Source organism: Osmerus mordax, chromosome 26 (genome assembly GCF_038355195.1).
Source record: "Osmerus mordax isolate fOsmMor3 chromosome 26, fOsmMor3.pri, whole genome shotgun sequence".
Taxonomy (NCBI): domain Eukaryota; kingdom Metazoa; phylum Chordata; class Actinopteri; order Osmeriformes; family Osmeridae; genus Osmerus; species Osmerus mordax.
The window spans coordinates 1,804,903-1,821,569 of record NC_090075.1 but is presented as its reverse complement, the minus strand read 5'-3'; the positions used below and the strand labels follow the sequence as shown (position 1 = coordinate 1,821,569).

The 16,667-nt window shown below is 46.1% G+C and overlaps 1 protein-coding gene across 1 annotated transcript; it reads right to left on the bottom strand.

Annotated features, from left to right (window-relative positions):
• Positions 1–6,494: 6,494 nt before the first annotated feature.
• On the bottom strand, positions 6,495–15,834 carry lhx4 (LIM homeobox 4). The gene is made up of 6 exons (XM_067230013.1): positions 15,756–15,834; positions 12,083–12,254; positions 9,148–9,350; positions 8,446–8,600; positions 7,871–8,042; positions 6,495–6,901 (listed from the first exon to the last, which is right to left on the bottom strand). The coding sequence occupies exons 1-6, from the start codon at positions 15,832–15,834 to the stop codon at positions 6,495–6,497; spliced, it is 1,188 nt and encodes a 395-aa protein (XP_067086114.1).
• Positions 15,835–16,667: the final 833 nt, after the last annotated feature.

Below are 16,667 nucleotides of genomic sequence, written 5' to 3'. Positions count from 1 at the left end.
GCGCTTAACCACTGCTTGATAAAGAAGCTAATGCACATTTGAACAAACAATGGGGACAGGACATACACTAATCCCTCTCTCCCTCTGTCCCTCTCTCCCTCTCTCATCCGTCTGTCAGTCTGCCTGTCTGCTCTCTGTCTCGTAGTGTGTCCCTCTGTGAGGGCTTTGACAGGAACTACTAATGTCAACTGGTGTCTGTCAGACTCAGCACAGAAGTGCATCAGAGATCAGTCGACTCCACAGGACCGACACCAAGTTCTGCTCTGACAGATCAGGCGAATTCAAAGACGTCTGAAAAGGCTGGAAGTTACTGCTTTGGCCGTCAGCTGAATGCGTGGGTGGGTGTGTGTGTGTGGGTGGGTGTGTGTGTGTGGGTGTGTGTTTTAGGAGAGGGGAGGGGGGATGTTACACCAGCAGTCGGTAAGACATTTTCAACAGTATCAGTCACACTCCACCGCCTCAGAGAGAGGCACACTTGGCCCTCACCCCCCCCTCCACAGCCCCCCCCCCTTCTTACCTCATTAGGCTTCCTATTCACGTCCCACCATTAGAGTGCCTGTAGTCCTAAAGCCTGTTTGTCCAGTCATCTCCTCCTGACCCTCGACTGAAGCTGGTGATGGGAACAAAGCTGGGGGATGGGGCTGGGGTGGAGGATGAGGATGAGGCTAGGGGCAGGAGTGGAGGCTGGGGTGGAGGATGAGGCAGGGGTGGAGGATGAGGATGAGGCTAGGGGCAGGAGTGGAGGCTGGGGTGGAGGATGAGGCAGGGGTGGAGGATGAGGCTGAGGCTAGGGGCAGGAGTGGAGGCTGGGGTGGAGGATGAGGCAGGGGCGGAGGATGAGGATGAGGCTAGGGGCAGGAGTGGAGGCTGGGGTGGAGGATGAGGCAGGGGTGGAGGATGAGGCTAGGGGCAGGAGTGGAGGCTGGGGTGGAGGATGAGGCAGGGGTGGAGGATGAGGATGAGGCTAGGGGCAGGAGTGGAGGCTGGGGTGGAGGATGAGGCAGGGGTGGAGGATGAGGATGAGGCTAGGGGCAGGAGTGGAGGCTGGGGTGGAGGATGAGGCAGGGGTGGAGTATGAGGCTGGGGGCAGGAGTGGAGGCTGGGGTGGAGGATGAGGCAGGGGCGGAGGATGAGGATGAGGCTAGGGGCAGGAGTGGAGGCTGGGGTGGAGGATGAGGCAGGGGCGGAGGATGAGGATGAGGCTAGGGGCAGGAGTGGAGGCTGGGGTGGAGGATGAGGCAGGGGTGGAGGATGAGGCTAGGGGCAGGAGTGGAGGCTGGGGTGGAGGATGAGGCAGGGGTGGAGGATGAGGATGAGGCTAGGGGCAGGAGTGGAGGCTGGGGTGGAGGATGAGGCAGGGGTGGAGGATGAGGATGAGGCTAGGGGCAGGAGTGGAGGCTGGGGTGGAGGATGAGGCAGGGGTGGAGGATGAGGCTGGGGGCAGGAGTGGAGGCTGGGTGGAGGGTGAGGCTGGGGCAGGGGTGGCTGATGGTGCGTGTCTCTCTGCCTGTCTGCACCACTCTGACTCTGACACTAAGCCCATTATGCTTCCATTATAGAGGCCGCAATCTTCTCTGAGCTTTTCACTTCTGACACCAACGCCTCCGGTCACATCCACCAGGTTCTGCACAGCTGCCACACTCCTTACTGAACACTGCTGCTTAAAGTTTCTCTCTCTGACTCTCTCCATCTGTCTCTATCTTTCTCTTCCTCTCTCTCTCTCTCTCTCTCCCTCGGTCTGTATAATAGCATTAGCGACAGATGGCTCAGGTTGGTAACAGGGTTGAACAGGGAACACTCTCTTCCCTCTCTCTTCCATCCCTGTTTCCCTCCATCCCCCTCTCACTCCTGCTCCTTTCACAATCCTCTCTCTCTCTCATTTCATCTTTTCTACTCACCTACGTCTTCTTTTCACCCCCCCCCCCTCTCTCTTTCTCTCTCTCCTTTCCGCCTGGGAGCTAAAAGCAATGGCATGTCGCTGCATTGGCCAACCATTAATGCAATCCTTTGCTCCCCCTGTTCTTCCAGTCTAGCTGCGAATCCAACAGTAAGCAAAAATAACCCTTTATTTCTACCTCCTCCCCCCTCAATCCCCCTCCTCCTCCTCCCTCAATCCCCCCCCCCTCCTCCTCCATCAATCCCCCCCTCCTCCTCCCTCTCACATCTCCTGGAGGAGTAGTGCTGTAGTCAATGGCACCCCTCCAGAGGAAGTGTGTGTTTAGGTCAGCAAGAAAAACTCTGTCTCCCTGCATGCACGGCGACGCTTTAAACTTTTCTTTATCGACTCCAACAGGCAACACAACCCGCCTCACGACACGCCCCGGGGCCTGAGCCTGTGGAGGATGTGTGGGAAATGTAGTTCAGATACTTAGCATAAGGGCTTTCCTGCCTGCTTAATGCGACCTTGAGCTTGTCATTGAGAAGGCCCGATCCCAACTACAGTCCCCACAGAAGCCGCTCTGTCACAGCTACCATCGCTCAGCCCAGAGATGAAACCACAGGAAGAGGAAGAGAGAAAAAAAACAGTCTTGGCGTCTAAGATTGAGCTGAGACCCATTCTAAATTATATCTGTTTTACATGTTAATATATTTCTCTCGTTTTCCCTCAGAGAAAACATGGGACGTTTTCCTTCAGGAAGTTTGTAATAAAAGCCTTTCGATCGATGATAATGGCATTTGTGCTTGTGTTTGTCATCTTTGCAAAAGCAACAGTGTAGGACTCTTCCAGATTTATTTGTATAGTAGTGCTGTAAGTGCTGTGTAAATTATCCTAACTGTCTTTGTCGCTCTTTATCTTTGTAAGGCAGCACTATTAGTAGCTATCCATTAAGGCCCACGAACCGTCCAATCAATGCCTGAGTAAAAATACAGCTCGTTTTGGTGGAGTTTTATGCAAACGTACACACTCTGTGAGCTTGATGTTAGCTTTGGTTTTATGCAACGGGAATAGCTAAAACACGCAAATCAATAATACCTCCGTTTGGAGTAGGGCGCTATGCCTTTGTCTGGAGAGTGAGACAGATGTCTTGGCTGCAGGTTGAGAATTCAAATGACCTTGAACCGGGCCTACATATGTTATCACATGGTCATGGATGTTGACAGGAGCATTGCAGAAGCTCAAGTGATGCAGGGTGTTCAGTAGATTGCACATTGTCTGGTCTGGTCCTTACTGTTAAAATCTCTGCAGGGTTTAATTGGGAAGGACAAGGCCCTACTGATACCAGGAACCAAGAGCAGAGGATTTGAACAGTGGCTAACCACTTCCGTTTTCGAATATAGTCACATTGAGTCACAAGAACCGTGACTCTTAAACCTTGGCCCTCTGACCTCAATTACTGGTCGGAAAAAAACGCGCACACATCATTAGGCCTGCATGAAATTGTGCTGGTCATTACGCACTACATAACAGTGGCACGGCGGCCGAAACGTTTTTAAATAACATAGCCTACCTTTGATGAGCTTTGGTTTTCTACACAAAATTAAGTTCTGGTGTAGGTCTTCCTTTGCCAATTTACTCCAAATTCTCATTCAAAGTTAACCTTGAAAACGGCGCATATAACAAATGTGAAACAATGTCCTCCTCACTAGCGGGAACGTTACTCGCGGCTTCCATTGTGAAGTGAACGAACAAGCTAGCTCTAACGGTACGTTAGCTAGTTTAGCTTGTGATCGCGTTCCCCACAGCGGGCGGAACTTGTCATAAAGTTAGCGATAACAAAGCCCACCCATTTAGAGGGAAGATATGATTGGTCAATTTTACTGTCAATGGAAATTAGTCTTACATTGAATACATATTAATCGTCCCTATGTAAATTCATAGCTGGACCACCAATCACAGAGCTGCATAGCATTTTCCTCCCAACAACTGAGGCAGCAAAATTCTGATAGAGCAACATAAGGGGATTTTTTCATTTAACTCTTCACATTCCTACACAAACTGAATAGGCAGGATTGAAGGGTTTATTTCAGAAACATTGTCTTTAGATTGTCAAATTATGAATAGATATAATAAAATTAGAACAGATTACTTTTAATATATATATTTAAAAAAAATATTAGGCCCTCTCTGAGGGCCTAGAGGGCCCTGACAGTGCCCCACTGAGTAGAGATGCTTTCTGGACAAGCACAAACCAACCAGCCAGACCAACCCAGGACTAGCCGTAGTAACAGTAGAGGATGAGGGGGGGAGACACAGGAACACAAACTTGAGGGACAGGCAGAGCACGTTGTGTCTCCTCCTGAATCTCAGTAACACACAGTTCAACCCCTGTGTGTCAGTGAGGAGCCACAGACTGGCCAACAGACAGACAGGCCAACAGACAGACAGTGTCTGTCCTGTATTTGCCACCCTCTGTCTTACTGACCATAAAGCATATTTAACAACTAAAAAAGCAGTTTACAATTAATCAACAGTGCGGGAGGCGAGGCCAGTGGGATTAGGGAAAGATTTGACTGTGTAAAACTACAATCTGGTGCTGGGTCTTTAGTGTGTGTGTATGTGTGTATGTGTGTGTGTGCGTGCTCGGGCATGAGTGTGTGTGCGCATATGTGTGTGTGCGCGAGCGTGCGTGTGTGTGGTCGAGTATGGGTGGCAGATGTTCTATTGCCCCTCTCCAGGGGGGAGGGTGGGGGAGGGTGGTGCGGGGGCTGATGGATGGGCATGTCCCAACAAACAAACAAACAGCATGTAAGTGGAGAGTAGGCAAACAGAACTCTCACTGACACTGTGAAACTAGGAACCCTTTCCACGGCCTGTTGGAATGAACTGGTGCACTTTCACATCTCAATACCCGGTGCAACAAATACCCGGTACAAGAAACTTGAGTAAAGCAGAGAGAAACACCAGTCACGGTACCCAAAGACAATTCAGCTTTATTTTCCTCATATAGATTTGACTGTACACAGTTCATACCATTGCACAGAAGGCATAAATGAATAATTCGGTGCTCTCTTGTAAATCTTTTTCAAAGACACATGGCAATAAATAGAGCTCAGGAAACAAGACGATCGACACGTTCTGAAACTGTACAAAATTTACAACGATTAAGACGCAAAGTTCTGAGGCAACGTAGACTGAAAGAGAAGTATTTCCACTCGGGTTTGTGTTTCGTTTTTTTCCGGGGTTGTTTTGCGTTCTGGCTGTCGGAGGTACATGATTTGGCAATTGATGAAAAATAAAATAAAAACATTAACAAAAAACTGAGAATGAGACTTTGAACATTGTTTTTATACCCATTATAATTTTTTACACTGAACCCTATGTATCTCTCTCTCTCTCTTTCAGGACAATGAGGATGGCAATTTAGGCAAAATTTAAACGGACAAAACTACTAGTGAAGATATTTGATCGACAACTTTTGCTGGTATTACTTCAGCCTGTTGTCAGAACAGTGTGGCGGCGTTGGTTCCAGTAAACACCAGTATATCAATGTGGTTCCTAACATGTATTCTGGAAAACACACGACTATCTATCAGATACTATGACAACTTCAACAGTCATCCTCTTAAGAGCAGAGCTCAGCGTGAAGTCACTTAATCCTACTGGCATGTATCCTGGAGAGGAGAGGAGGGGAGGGGAGGGGAGAGGAGAGGAGGGGAGAGAAGAGGAGAGGAGGGGAGAATACTAACTGGATGAGACTCTTCGCAATGTAAATTCAAGCCTCTACATCAGTGTTGAAAACGATCACTTCTGAGAATCCTCTAAAAGGTACTTGTCATGCCCTGCAAGCAGCTCACTACAGACAGACCGTTAGGCAGACTTAGCATGGTAAGCTAAGCTTTTTCCCGTACATCTAAAAACACAAACACAGGGAACCCTACACTCATGCTGCCATAGGTGAGTATCATGACCAATGAAACGCTGCAGTCAGCTAGCTTTGTGCCTACAGAACACCCTGACCAATCAGGAGGAGTCTAAAGTGCATCGCCATGGAGAGGTCTGTACTGACAGAGGGAGAGACACCCACAAGCAAGAACCATCCTGTTGGTCTAAGACTTCTGAGTCCGGATCGTGGCTTCCACGTCGCGGCTGATACCTGGCCCAGTCTTGCTGCTCTACATCGGATGACAACATCACCTCATACAAGCTGGAGATTTCGAGTTACAATAAATGAAAAAAAATACAAAATAAAATGGCATGAAAACCTAAATGTACTGTATGACAATGGGAATATTCAGAAGTGTTTTGTCTGTGTGAGGACATCACACACACACCTGCCAGTCTCCAGCACACTGCTGTGGTCAGGTGGGTCGTTGCGGTCGTCTTCTTGCGATTGGCCAAAGGCAGAACTTGCCAGAAGAGTTCCTCTCCTCCTCTTCCTCCTCCTCTTCCTCCTCCTCTTCCTCCAGTATAAAATAAATAAGACACCACTCTCTCAGGGTGATAGAAATGTAAAAAGCCTTCCAACAGTCCCAACCCAATCCCAGTCTTTTCATTTCATCCTCCCCCCCCCCACACCCCTCAGATTTGTTACAATGGTTTGTTCCAGGGTTCCTCAGAACTGGGAATGGTCCATCTCATCCAGCCAGGAGGCGGGGCTAGTGGGGAAGTCTGGGTAGCCTGTGCTGCTTCCTGTGGAGAGGTCAGAGTTCGGCCCCCCAGCCATGGCCCTCAGGGCCTGCCCCACCCCCCCTGGCCCCCCCGGGCCCCCTGGCCCCCCAGGCCCCACCAGACTGTCCATGGAGAAGCCCAGGTTGTTGAGCAGGGGAGTGTGGCCGGACAGGGAGGTGATGGAGGAAGGTGATTGGGGGAGGCCGTAAGGACTGCCCGCCCTCATGTCGTGATAGGGCTGTCCAGCGGCATCCAATGAGAAGCCTCCATTCAGCATGCCCCCGTTGGCCACATCGCCCACGCTCCCGTAAAGCCCGTTGGTATGGCCCAGGTCAGACAGGATCTGGTCCTCTAGAGGAGAGATGGAAGACACCATCACTCAGCATGCAGGGGGGGGGGGGGGTGAAGGGGGGGTGTTGCTGTCATGTAACATAAATCTAATGATGCTGACCACTTTGTACAACTGTCATCTTTCAAAAGAATGAAGTGTGTTTATGAATGACATTTATTAGGGGGAAAGGAGGTGTGTTTCACTTAGGTAAATGAGCTGATCCAGCAGGTGTGAGGAACACTGCACGAGGAATAGTTGACCCTTTTGGTCGACTGTGAGACCAGCAGAGAGAACAAAGAAGGTCTTTATGTGTGTGTGTGTGTGTGTGTGTGTATATGTCTGTATCTGTGTGTGTGTGTGTGCTAGCGCACAATACAAAACAATATTTGTCTCGGCTCCCCAGGGCTGTTTCCATAACAACAATGCCCCCGAGCACTTTCCCTGTAATTGACTAAAAGCTTCAGGAACTTTATGGAGTTTCTGCCACGCTGTTTTCCGTTCTTGTAAAACCAGCCTCCTCTTAAAAGTGGCTTGGGACTTTTACGAGTCCCCAAAATGGGGCTCACAAACATTAAATTACTATAAAAACACATGGATGTCTGATATGTCGTTTGTACGGTTGACATGTCTCCTTTCATATTACTTCAATTTTTGAGCCACAGGAAGAACAGCGTGAGCGAGACCGGAGAGAAACTAGAAGCCATTTTGGCTCGAGGCAGGTATCCAAGTAAACAAAGATCCATCTCATAGAGAATAGACTCCATTTTGGAGACAAATAGGAGCGTTTGGCAGGGTTTGCTTACACAGATTAAGTTGCCACAGCACACGCTATAGGAAGACTTTTGTCTTTCGTCAGACATACATCAAGGTCAGAGTCTTTATCATCCCACAAATAGGAAAGTCATTGTTTTTTGCAACAAACAAAGACCAGACGTCTAATAAAAACGTTCGATATCGAAGACGAATGAATGATCCAACGTTTGCCTTACCCCTGAAGCTGAGCTCGCTGTCGCTGAGGCCGGCGTCGTCCGCTGAGCTCTCCTTTTCGGCTTTGGTAGCGCCGCGGTTGCGCTTGACGCTCTTGTAAAACTGCCCCCAGCGGTGCCGACCAGCATCTTTCTTCAAACGTTTCTCCTTCGCCCTGCGGTTCTGGAACCACACCTGAGAAAAAGAGACAGATACAGATTTTAAATCTCAGTTCATTTTAAATCTGCAGTAGGTAACATTAAATACAAAATAAATTCAAATATGAAAACTGACAGTGATATACTGACAGTGATAAAAAAAACTGTGGCTGAAACAAGATTTCTAGAATTAAATTGCCTGGAAAATAGCAGCGCTCCAAAAAAATTAAATAAATAAAAAATTCCACTGGCACTGAGCTGTGTTGCCAAACACCTCTCAGACGACCTCAAAAGCTCACACTGAAAAAAATCCTACCCATTGTTCCTTTACATATCATCCACTTTTGTCATGCTCAACCCTCTTTCAAATCAGACCAAAAGTTTCTCCTACTACAGATCTGTGTTCCTCGTAGCAGTGGGGACCCTAAAGAGAGACGCACCTGCACCACCCTCATGTCCAGGCCGGTCTCTGAGGACAGCTGCTCCCGGACGTGGCGCGCCGGCTTGGGAGAGTTCTTGTACGCGCTCTTCAGGGTCTCCAGCTGCTTGGCGGTGATGGTCGTGCGTGGACGCTTGGCTCCGGCCTCAGAATCATCTGGAGAAAAACAAATAAAAAGAGTTTACATGTCTCTCCAGATTTTGCCTCAAGCCTCGCACAAGACCTGTGAAACGTGATGTTTCTGAGGACTGGGTCAGGAAGGCTGCAAGCACATTCTGTATGTCACATCTCAGGCCATGCCTCAACACACACACACACATATACACACATACACACCACTCTCAACCCCTTCTCCCCCTCCATTCACAGAGATGGCAAAAGTAGACACATCCTTAACTCAAAAAGAAGAAATTCATGTTTAAAAAGTACTGACTATAAAGTTGAAGTACTGAATACAGAGTTCTAGTACTGTCTACACTTTTTCACTCAAGTTAAAGTAAAAAAGTATGGGCTCTGACTTGTACTTAAGTAAAAAGTTGTCACAGCTAAAACCAAAACGTGCTGCGTGGAGAACGAAACGTTCTCTTGAAGGAACAGGGTCACGTCTGGCCCAGGCGCGTCCGAACACAGCAACGACCTCTGACCTCAGCCCCGCAACAAGAGAAACACAGACAAAGCAGAGGAGGCCCCCGTCGCAACCCACCATTTTGTTTGGCGGTCTCGTAGTCCTCCTTGCAGACGAGCCGTCCGTCCTCCATGAGGTAGAACTCGTCCCCTGTGGCAAGCTGCCGGCTGCACATGACGCAGGCGAAGCAGTGCAGGTGGTACACAAAGTCCTGCGCCTTGCGCACTACCTGCGTCGGAGGGATCCCCTGCTGGCACGAGGCACACTTTGTCCCAAAACGCCTGGAAGAAACACACACACAGGGAGAGAGAGAGACATCTGGCATCAGTTTCACATTCCACACACCATCTCAGGTTATTGTATTTAGAATCTGATTTGGATGGCGGAACAAGGAGATCAAGATTATACATTTTAACTCCATAACAAACAATAAAAGGTCAACACAAAGGAGCCTCTTTAGCTCTGAGGGATAACGCCACCTCCCTGGTGTCACATGCAAAGATACATTATTCACCAAACCACCTCTGCTACACAGGATACAACTCAATTACTAGTTGCACTATATCATATAAAAAAACAGCAGCAGCATGCATTTCCGTTGGGATGCAACCTGTGTTCAAGTTGATGGATGACTTGGATCAATGTGGTGTGTGTGTGTGTGTGTTGGTGTGTGTGCGTGTGTGTGCACACTGCCTACTACTGTGTGCATCTGAGTGTGAGCATGTGCGTGAGTAGGTGTGTGTGTGCCTGTGCGTGTATTTAAATACAATTATATTAGAGATCTATAATTAATATGTGTGCTTGAGTACCCCCATGGGTGGTGTGTGTGTGTGTGTGTGTGTGTGTGTGTGTGTGTGTGTGTGTGTGTGAGAGAGAGAGAGAGAGAGAGAGAGAGAGAGAGAGAGAGAGAGAGAGAGAGAGAGAGAGAGAGAGAGAGAGAGAGAGAGAGAGAGAGAGAGAGAGAGAGAGAGAGAGAGAGAGAGAGAGAGAGAGAGAGAGAGAGAGAGAGAGACCCAGTGAGGAGAGGAAACCACAGTGGGCATGTGGCAGGAGAAGACCTATAAAGCAGTGAGTCAGGAGCGTCTGTAAATCAGCCTGCCGATACACAGACATAAACCCCTCCCTCTTTCCATCGTCCACACACCAAGGTGAAGATTCTGCTGCCTTCCTGCTGAGCTAAACCAGCATCTCTGCCCCCAACCCTCTCCACCTCCCCTCTCCAGCCATCAGCCACCCTAGCCTACCCACACCCATCTTAGACCCCCAGCCTATAGCCCCTCCACCCATATTAGACCCCCAGCCTACCCTTGCCCCTCCACCCATATTAGACCCTCAGCCTATAGCCCCTCCACCCATCTTAGACCCCCAGCCTATAGCCCCTCCACCCATCTTAGACCCCCAGCCTATAGCCCCTCCACCCATATTAGACCCCCAGCCTATAGCCCCTCCACCCATCTTAGACCCCCAGCCTATAGCCCCTCCACCCATATTAGACCCCCAGCCTATAGCCCCTCCACCCATCTTAGACCCCCAGCCTATAGCCCCTCCACCCATCTTAGACCCCCAGCCTATAGCCCCTCCACCCATCTTAGACCCCCAGCCTACCCTAGCCCCTCCACCCTTCTTAGGCCCTTGCACTGCTGCAGGTTTAGCATTAAAACACCGCCCCATCCTGCTGTATTGTCCCCTGGGCCAGCTAACAGAGTTACCCTCCACTCTCTGACTCCGGAGCTTTTTAAGTCTCATTGAAGCTTCTGACATTAAACCCTCTCAAACATGATTTAGTAAAAGCCAGTGCTGATCCTGTTTTGGATAAAAGTCAAACTTAATTTTCTTCTTTAATGCCTCTGAAATTCAATCGTAAAAAAAAAAAAAAAAAAAAAAAAAAAAAAACACAGGAAAGAGGAGAGCTCCCAAAAGGTATAGAGAAAGAGAGGGAGAGTAGAGGGGAAGAGAACAGATTCAGAGTTTCTCTTTTGTGTGTGTCTGTGTGTGTGTGTGTGCAAAGGGCTGAGCGGTGTAGCACCAGTGCTAAATTAAATTTGTAAATGGAGTTGTCCAGGGAGTTGAAAGTTTGAGTGTTATGTGCTCTGTCACGTTCAGCATCAGGCTCCAGCATAAACACAACATAGCAGCTGCACGCTGCCCTCTGCCTCGGGAAGCTCACTCCAGGACGCAGAGGAGGTGGTTAAGACACCGCTTCTGTGATGAGTCAGATGGCTGAGCGGTTAGGGAGTCGGGCTATTAATCAGAAGGTTGCCGGTTCGATTCCCGGCTGAGAAAAATTATGTTGTGTCCTTGGGCAAGGCACTTTACCCTACTTGCCTCAGGGGGAATGTCCCTGTATTTACTGTAAGTCGCTCTGGATAACAGCGTCTGCTAAATGTAAATGATGCTGAATGCGTGGCTCTGAAGACACACACTTACTCCTTTTTGTTCAGCGTGGAATACTTGTGACTGTGGAAGGCAAGCAATGCCTTCCATGAAGACAAAGCATTTAAGCTTGAACACAGGGTTTGTTTGTTTTTTGTCAATCGTCTGCCCAAAGGCCTAGAAGCCATTAGACCAAGGAGACTTTCTAGTCTTACCTGTAAATAAGACCATCAAGCTCAACCTGAAGATAACATTGAGCCTATTGGATTCACCCTATAATCTATGACCTGTAGCTCAGGCAAAACTCCAGAGCCCCCAGCTAATGACTAGTCAGATCATGCATTTGCACAGTCAGATAGATAGACCAGTGCCCATCCTCCATCAATGGGTTTGCTTTTATTAATACCAGGTGAAGAAAGAGGGTATTTGAATAATCATAATAGGTTATTATTAATAATAATAATAATAATAATAATAATCATTTGTATTATTATTACTATAATAACCCCGTTTTTCTATGACTTAAAAATAAACAACACCACACAAACATTTAAATTGCGTTTCGCTGTTGAGGAGCAAAGGTATCTCTGGGCACCGTGGTTACAAACATTTTAACATTTAAAAAAACACAAAAACTTACTTGAAGAAGTCCTCCTTGCAGTATACATTCCCCGCCCGCGAGAAACACTTGTCCGCCAGCGGCGTTTGACAGTCGGCGCACTTGAGACACTTGGAATGCCAGTGTCGGTCCAGCACCTTGAGGATGAACTTATCCAGGATGTGTTGGCTGCACCCCGCACACTGAGGGATCTCTGCACGGGACAAAGAGACGGAGGACACGGCGTTCAATTGGCAGTGCTAAATATTGAACACAGAAAATCAAACCGTCAAACGTTGTTTCGTATTGTATTAGCACACGAGGTGCCTGAATGACGCGTAGGCTAAATAAAGACATGGTAACATTCACTGTAAAATATGGATGCTGTGTCTCATTTAATAATTAATTCTGTCCAGTTATAAAGGTACAGAAATTGTCGCTTTCCGGTCGCGTTTCCGGCTCCAGTGGCTTTCAAATACCAATCACATCATTGTTATATTTTAACTCTATACTGACCCTGTCTAAAATATAATTATCATTAGCCGACTATTTTTATAGGTATTATACGATATTTCCCACATATTCGATTTGATAGCTTCACCTGTTGAAAGTGAGTTATCAAACAATCAATGCATTATATGTATCCAACCCTATCAGCTACTGTTAGGTTATGTTAGCTCATTCTTATCACACAATTTGTCAATAATTAACTGTAATCATTTTATATAGGCTATATCCTATTGTTTATCCATACATGAGATCAAATTGCCTAAACAAAATCTTAAATTATTTATTGTATTTCGGTATGTTTCGGTTTTAAAAAAATGGGGGAAATGCATGTTCATCAATTGAACTGGTAGCATGTTAGGAGAAGCGTTGTGCTAAATAGCTCACTCCATATCCGAGGGTGAGGTCACCAGGAGACTGGCTTCCGTTGGAAATGACACCTCTACTTGGCAGGTAAAACAGTATAAGACGATTCCACGGGAAATGTTTAAATAAAGTTGACTGAGCTTGTAGTGATCAGTAATCCGATCGTATGTGGGCCTACACCAAGCTCATTAGACGTGCACTCTAGAGGTAAACGGAAACACAGACACACACACATTGGCCTTACACAGAAATATGTTGCACCTTTAACACCACATGACATTTTGAAGAATACAGTCCCAAATAAACCTCTCTTCGACGTCTCAATGTGATGTAATTCCTAAGAAAAAGCTAAACCAAAATCTGGAAAAAATTATTGAATGGTAATTCATTGGAAATTTGGAAGAAGAAATTGGAAAGGTGACATTATAGTTACTACCACAATAGAATATATTTTAAAAACTAATTGGCATGTAGTTTATGTGTTTAGAAAGGCTTATTAAAATGTTACCGTGTGTAGAACCAACATTAGCATGATTCATTGAGTAGGCCTACTATTCAGCCTTTTCCCAACTCATTTTACAACCGTTATTTAGGAGTGCAAGTAACGCTATAGTGCTGAAAGGATACCAGCACAACTTTTAGCACGTCTCGGTTTCTTGGCAACGGTCTGACTCGATGTCTAATTGCGCCCTGCACCCCCCCCCCCCCCTCTCTCTCTCCCTTTCTCTGTCTTTCTCTCTCACACACACACTTTTTCATAATGCTTGTAAATCTAACAATTTCTCATCTATGATCTCTTGTAGAGAGCCTAAAAGAGGTCTTCATTTCTTGGCATTTCATCTATCCTGCTTCTTTGCTTTGGACAGGCTCTTATCATGTCTGTTTCCGCATACCGATAGACAATCAACCATAATTTGATTTGATCATTGTTATAAAAACACTATCAGATATAAAAAGAGCCAGTTTAAAGACGTATTTGTTTCGGATTAGTTATGATATCAGATAGGCCTATCACATTTTTTTTATACATAAAAAAATACATAACCCAGTAAGAACAGATTCTAGTCTGTCGAAAAGTTTTACAATAATTGCCATTATTTCTCAAAAGCAGGGTAATGTCATATCGGCCTTGATGTTTAGATAATACTGAATTGCTTTTATTCCTAAAGTAATCTGGTATTAAATAAATCCACCATGGAGACTCCTGTATGGACCACAGGGGGCTGAGTGGCAAGATCTTTACTCAATCTTTTAATCTCCCTCGATTTACAAAATTAAAGAGCATACGCCGACTACATATACGCCTATTTACACTGAAGGCCTATATTGGCTAAATACATTCTGCATTCTGCCCTTTCATAGTCACTAATGTAAATATAATTTAATGACAATATATAGTAGCCTACAATATTCAATCTTATTACGAAATTAAAAACAATTTAAAATGTATAACCCCACGTTAAGATAAATTGGTGGTAATAATTGTCACCACGAGTCTAGAATCCTTTTTTTAAATTGTCCTAGAATATTAAAACATTTTATACACCAGGCTAAATAACTGACATAGTGTTTTTGAAATATATGTAGAAAACATGTCTAATTTAGTCACACAAGCAAGGCTATATCACTCAGTATTAACCTATTTCAACTGGATTAAAACCGACTGTATATTTGGAGAGAATAGCTACAACAGATGACGGCCATCTGTACGCTGCGTTTTACCGGCTCATTTTATGAATAATTGGGTCAGGAATGTATCCAATTGTAGCTCCATCTTGATTGCACAGTTAGATTGAAAGGGTCTGGTGCAGATTATCATTGTGGAGATGATGAACAGATGCGAAGAAGATAATAGGTAATTCTCCCCTTTGAAGCTGAGAAGTGGAAAAAAATTATGGAAAACACTTCTTAAATTTGACGCAAGTTAAAAACGTCCGGTTATTTTTAAATTTAAATAAAAACGTTTTAATGACATATGTTACTAGACAGTTACAAGTGTGCTGATATTAATCTGCCATAACAAGTCATACAGGCCTAATTGCGTAATCTTCACAAAGCTATAGTTGAAATTAAGGCATCGCTATAAAATAATTAGGTAGGCTACATGGGTTGAGTAATAAGTGTCAATCAATTAAAGTGGGTCCGGGGAGTGGGCGATGACAGCGTCTGATCTCGCAACCATGGCCAGACTCGTAGACAAATAAACAGCTGTCTGCGTTGTCTACCAGACTCAAATCTGTACTGTACACACAGGCTGAGTGGAAGAAGAGCTCTAAAGACGAAAAGACAAAAAAGTTTAAATAGTCTATGATGTAGACACATAGGCAGCGAGTATTGATTATTTTGAAACATATGGCAAACTATCGGTATGCTGTATGTGTTCCATTATCAGATAGTCTTCCTCTATTGTATCTGATCATTTAAAAAGCCTGTATGGTAGCTATACCTATAGGCCTATAATTAAAGCCTTCTAACTGTGCTAAGCCATTTTATTATTCCAGAAGCGAGAGAGATAGCCTACATTTAGACAACTGCGTGCGCAGCGTAAAACGGACGTATACCGCTGTCTGTGGAAGAATGCGTATCCCATGGAATGTTTTTAAGGATTTTGAGAATAGAAACATACACGACGCTCAATAAATGGGATAGCAGGACTTATTTTTGTATTTCCATATCTGTCATGCTATGGCCTTGATCTGCTAGGCAATCTCTTCCATCCTCTCCTTCGAGTTTCATTAACCGTTACATATTTCCAGAGGGCTATCCTGCAGCATTACACAGTCTGCCTGCCAATGTCCTGCTAAAATAATCAATAGTTTAAGGAGAACGAAAAAATCCTTACGTTGCATTGGCACTCCGAGTATCTCCGGTAAACCCTTCACTGGATTCTCTGCTGGTAGAACCGCCGCACTTTGCATCATCGTGATCCAAACCGGGGTTTAGACACACACACATACACCCACAACGCGGTGGGCTCGGGCTCCCCTGCTTTTTCTTGAGAAAAGATATTCGGTGACACAAAACTGAACCGGGGTAGCCTCTATCAGGCGATAGACGGGCCCTCGGTATTACTTGCTGTCCCGTTAAAGTCCGTTCAGTTATTTCTTTCTCGGGATATTGTCCGTGCGTACTGGATTTCGCCGTGCTCTTTTGGTGTGGATCACACAAGCTGCTTGATTCATTCACACTGCAGCGGAGGCCGTGACGTCAGCGCGGCAGAGGCCCCGCCCGGGGCCAATGGGAGCCTCGGACAAGACAGAGATGGGCGGAAGAATGTTCCACTGGAGCGCAGGTGTGCCAAACGAAGGAAGAGGCACAGAGACATTGACAGAGAGAGAGAGAGAGAGAGAGAGAGAGAGAGAGAGAGAGAGAGAGAGAGAGAGAGAGAGAGAGAGAGAGAGAGAGAGAGAGAGAGAGAGAGAGAGAGAGAGAGAGAGAGAGAGAGAGAGAGAGAGAGAGAGAGAGAGAGAGAGAGAGAGAGAGAGAGAGAGAGAGAGAGATAGAAAAAGAGAGAGAGAGAGCAGAAAGAGACAAAAAGAGAAAGCAGAGAGAGAGAGAGAAAAAGAGAGGTCTTTCCGTTGCCAATAAATGCAGCAGGTCCACTGATGTTCTGAGGGAGATTCTTCTTCAAATATCCTCCGGATTTACTTGATATGCTTGAAATGTATGCAAGTGATCAAAAAACAACAACTAGGGAGGTGAAATTGGTAGACTAACCATTCTGAACATCATACTATGCCCACCACACTTCCAG

Excerpts from the sequence above, each read along its gene's own strand:
- lhx4 (XM_067230013.1), bottom strand. The coding sequence starts at position 15,834 with ATGATGCAAAGTGCGGCGGTTCTACCAGCAGAGAATCCAGTGAAGGGT. Across the intron at positions 12,255-15,755 it reads ACTCGGAGTGCCAATGCAAC|AGATCCCTCAGTGTGCGGGG; the intron begins GTAAGGATTTTT and ends TGTCCCGTGCAG. Across the intron at positions 8,601-9,147 it reads CGAGACCGCCAAACAAAATG|ATGATTCTGAGGCCGGAGCC; the intron begins GTGGGTTGCGAC and ends GTTTTTCTCCAG.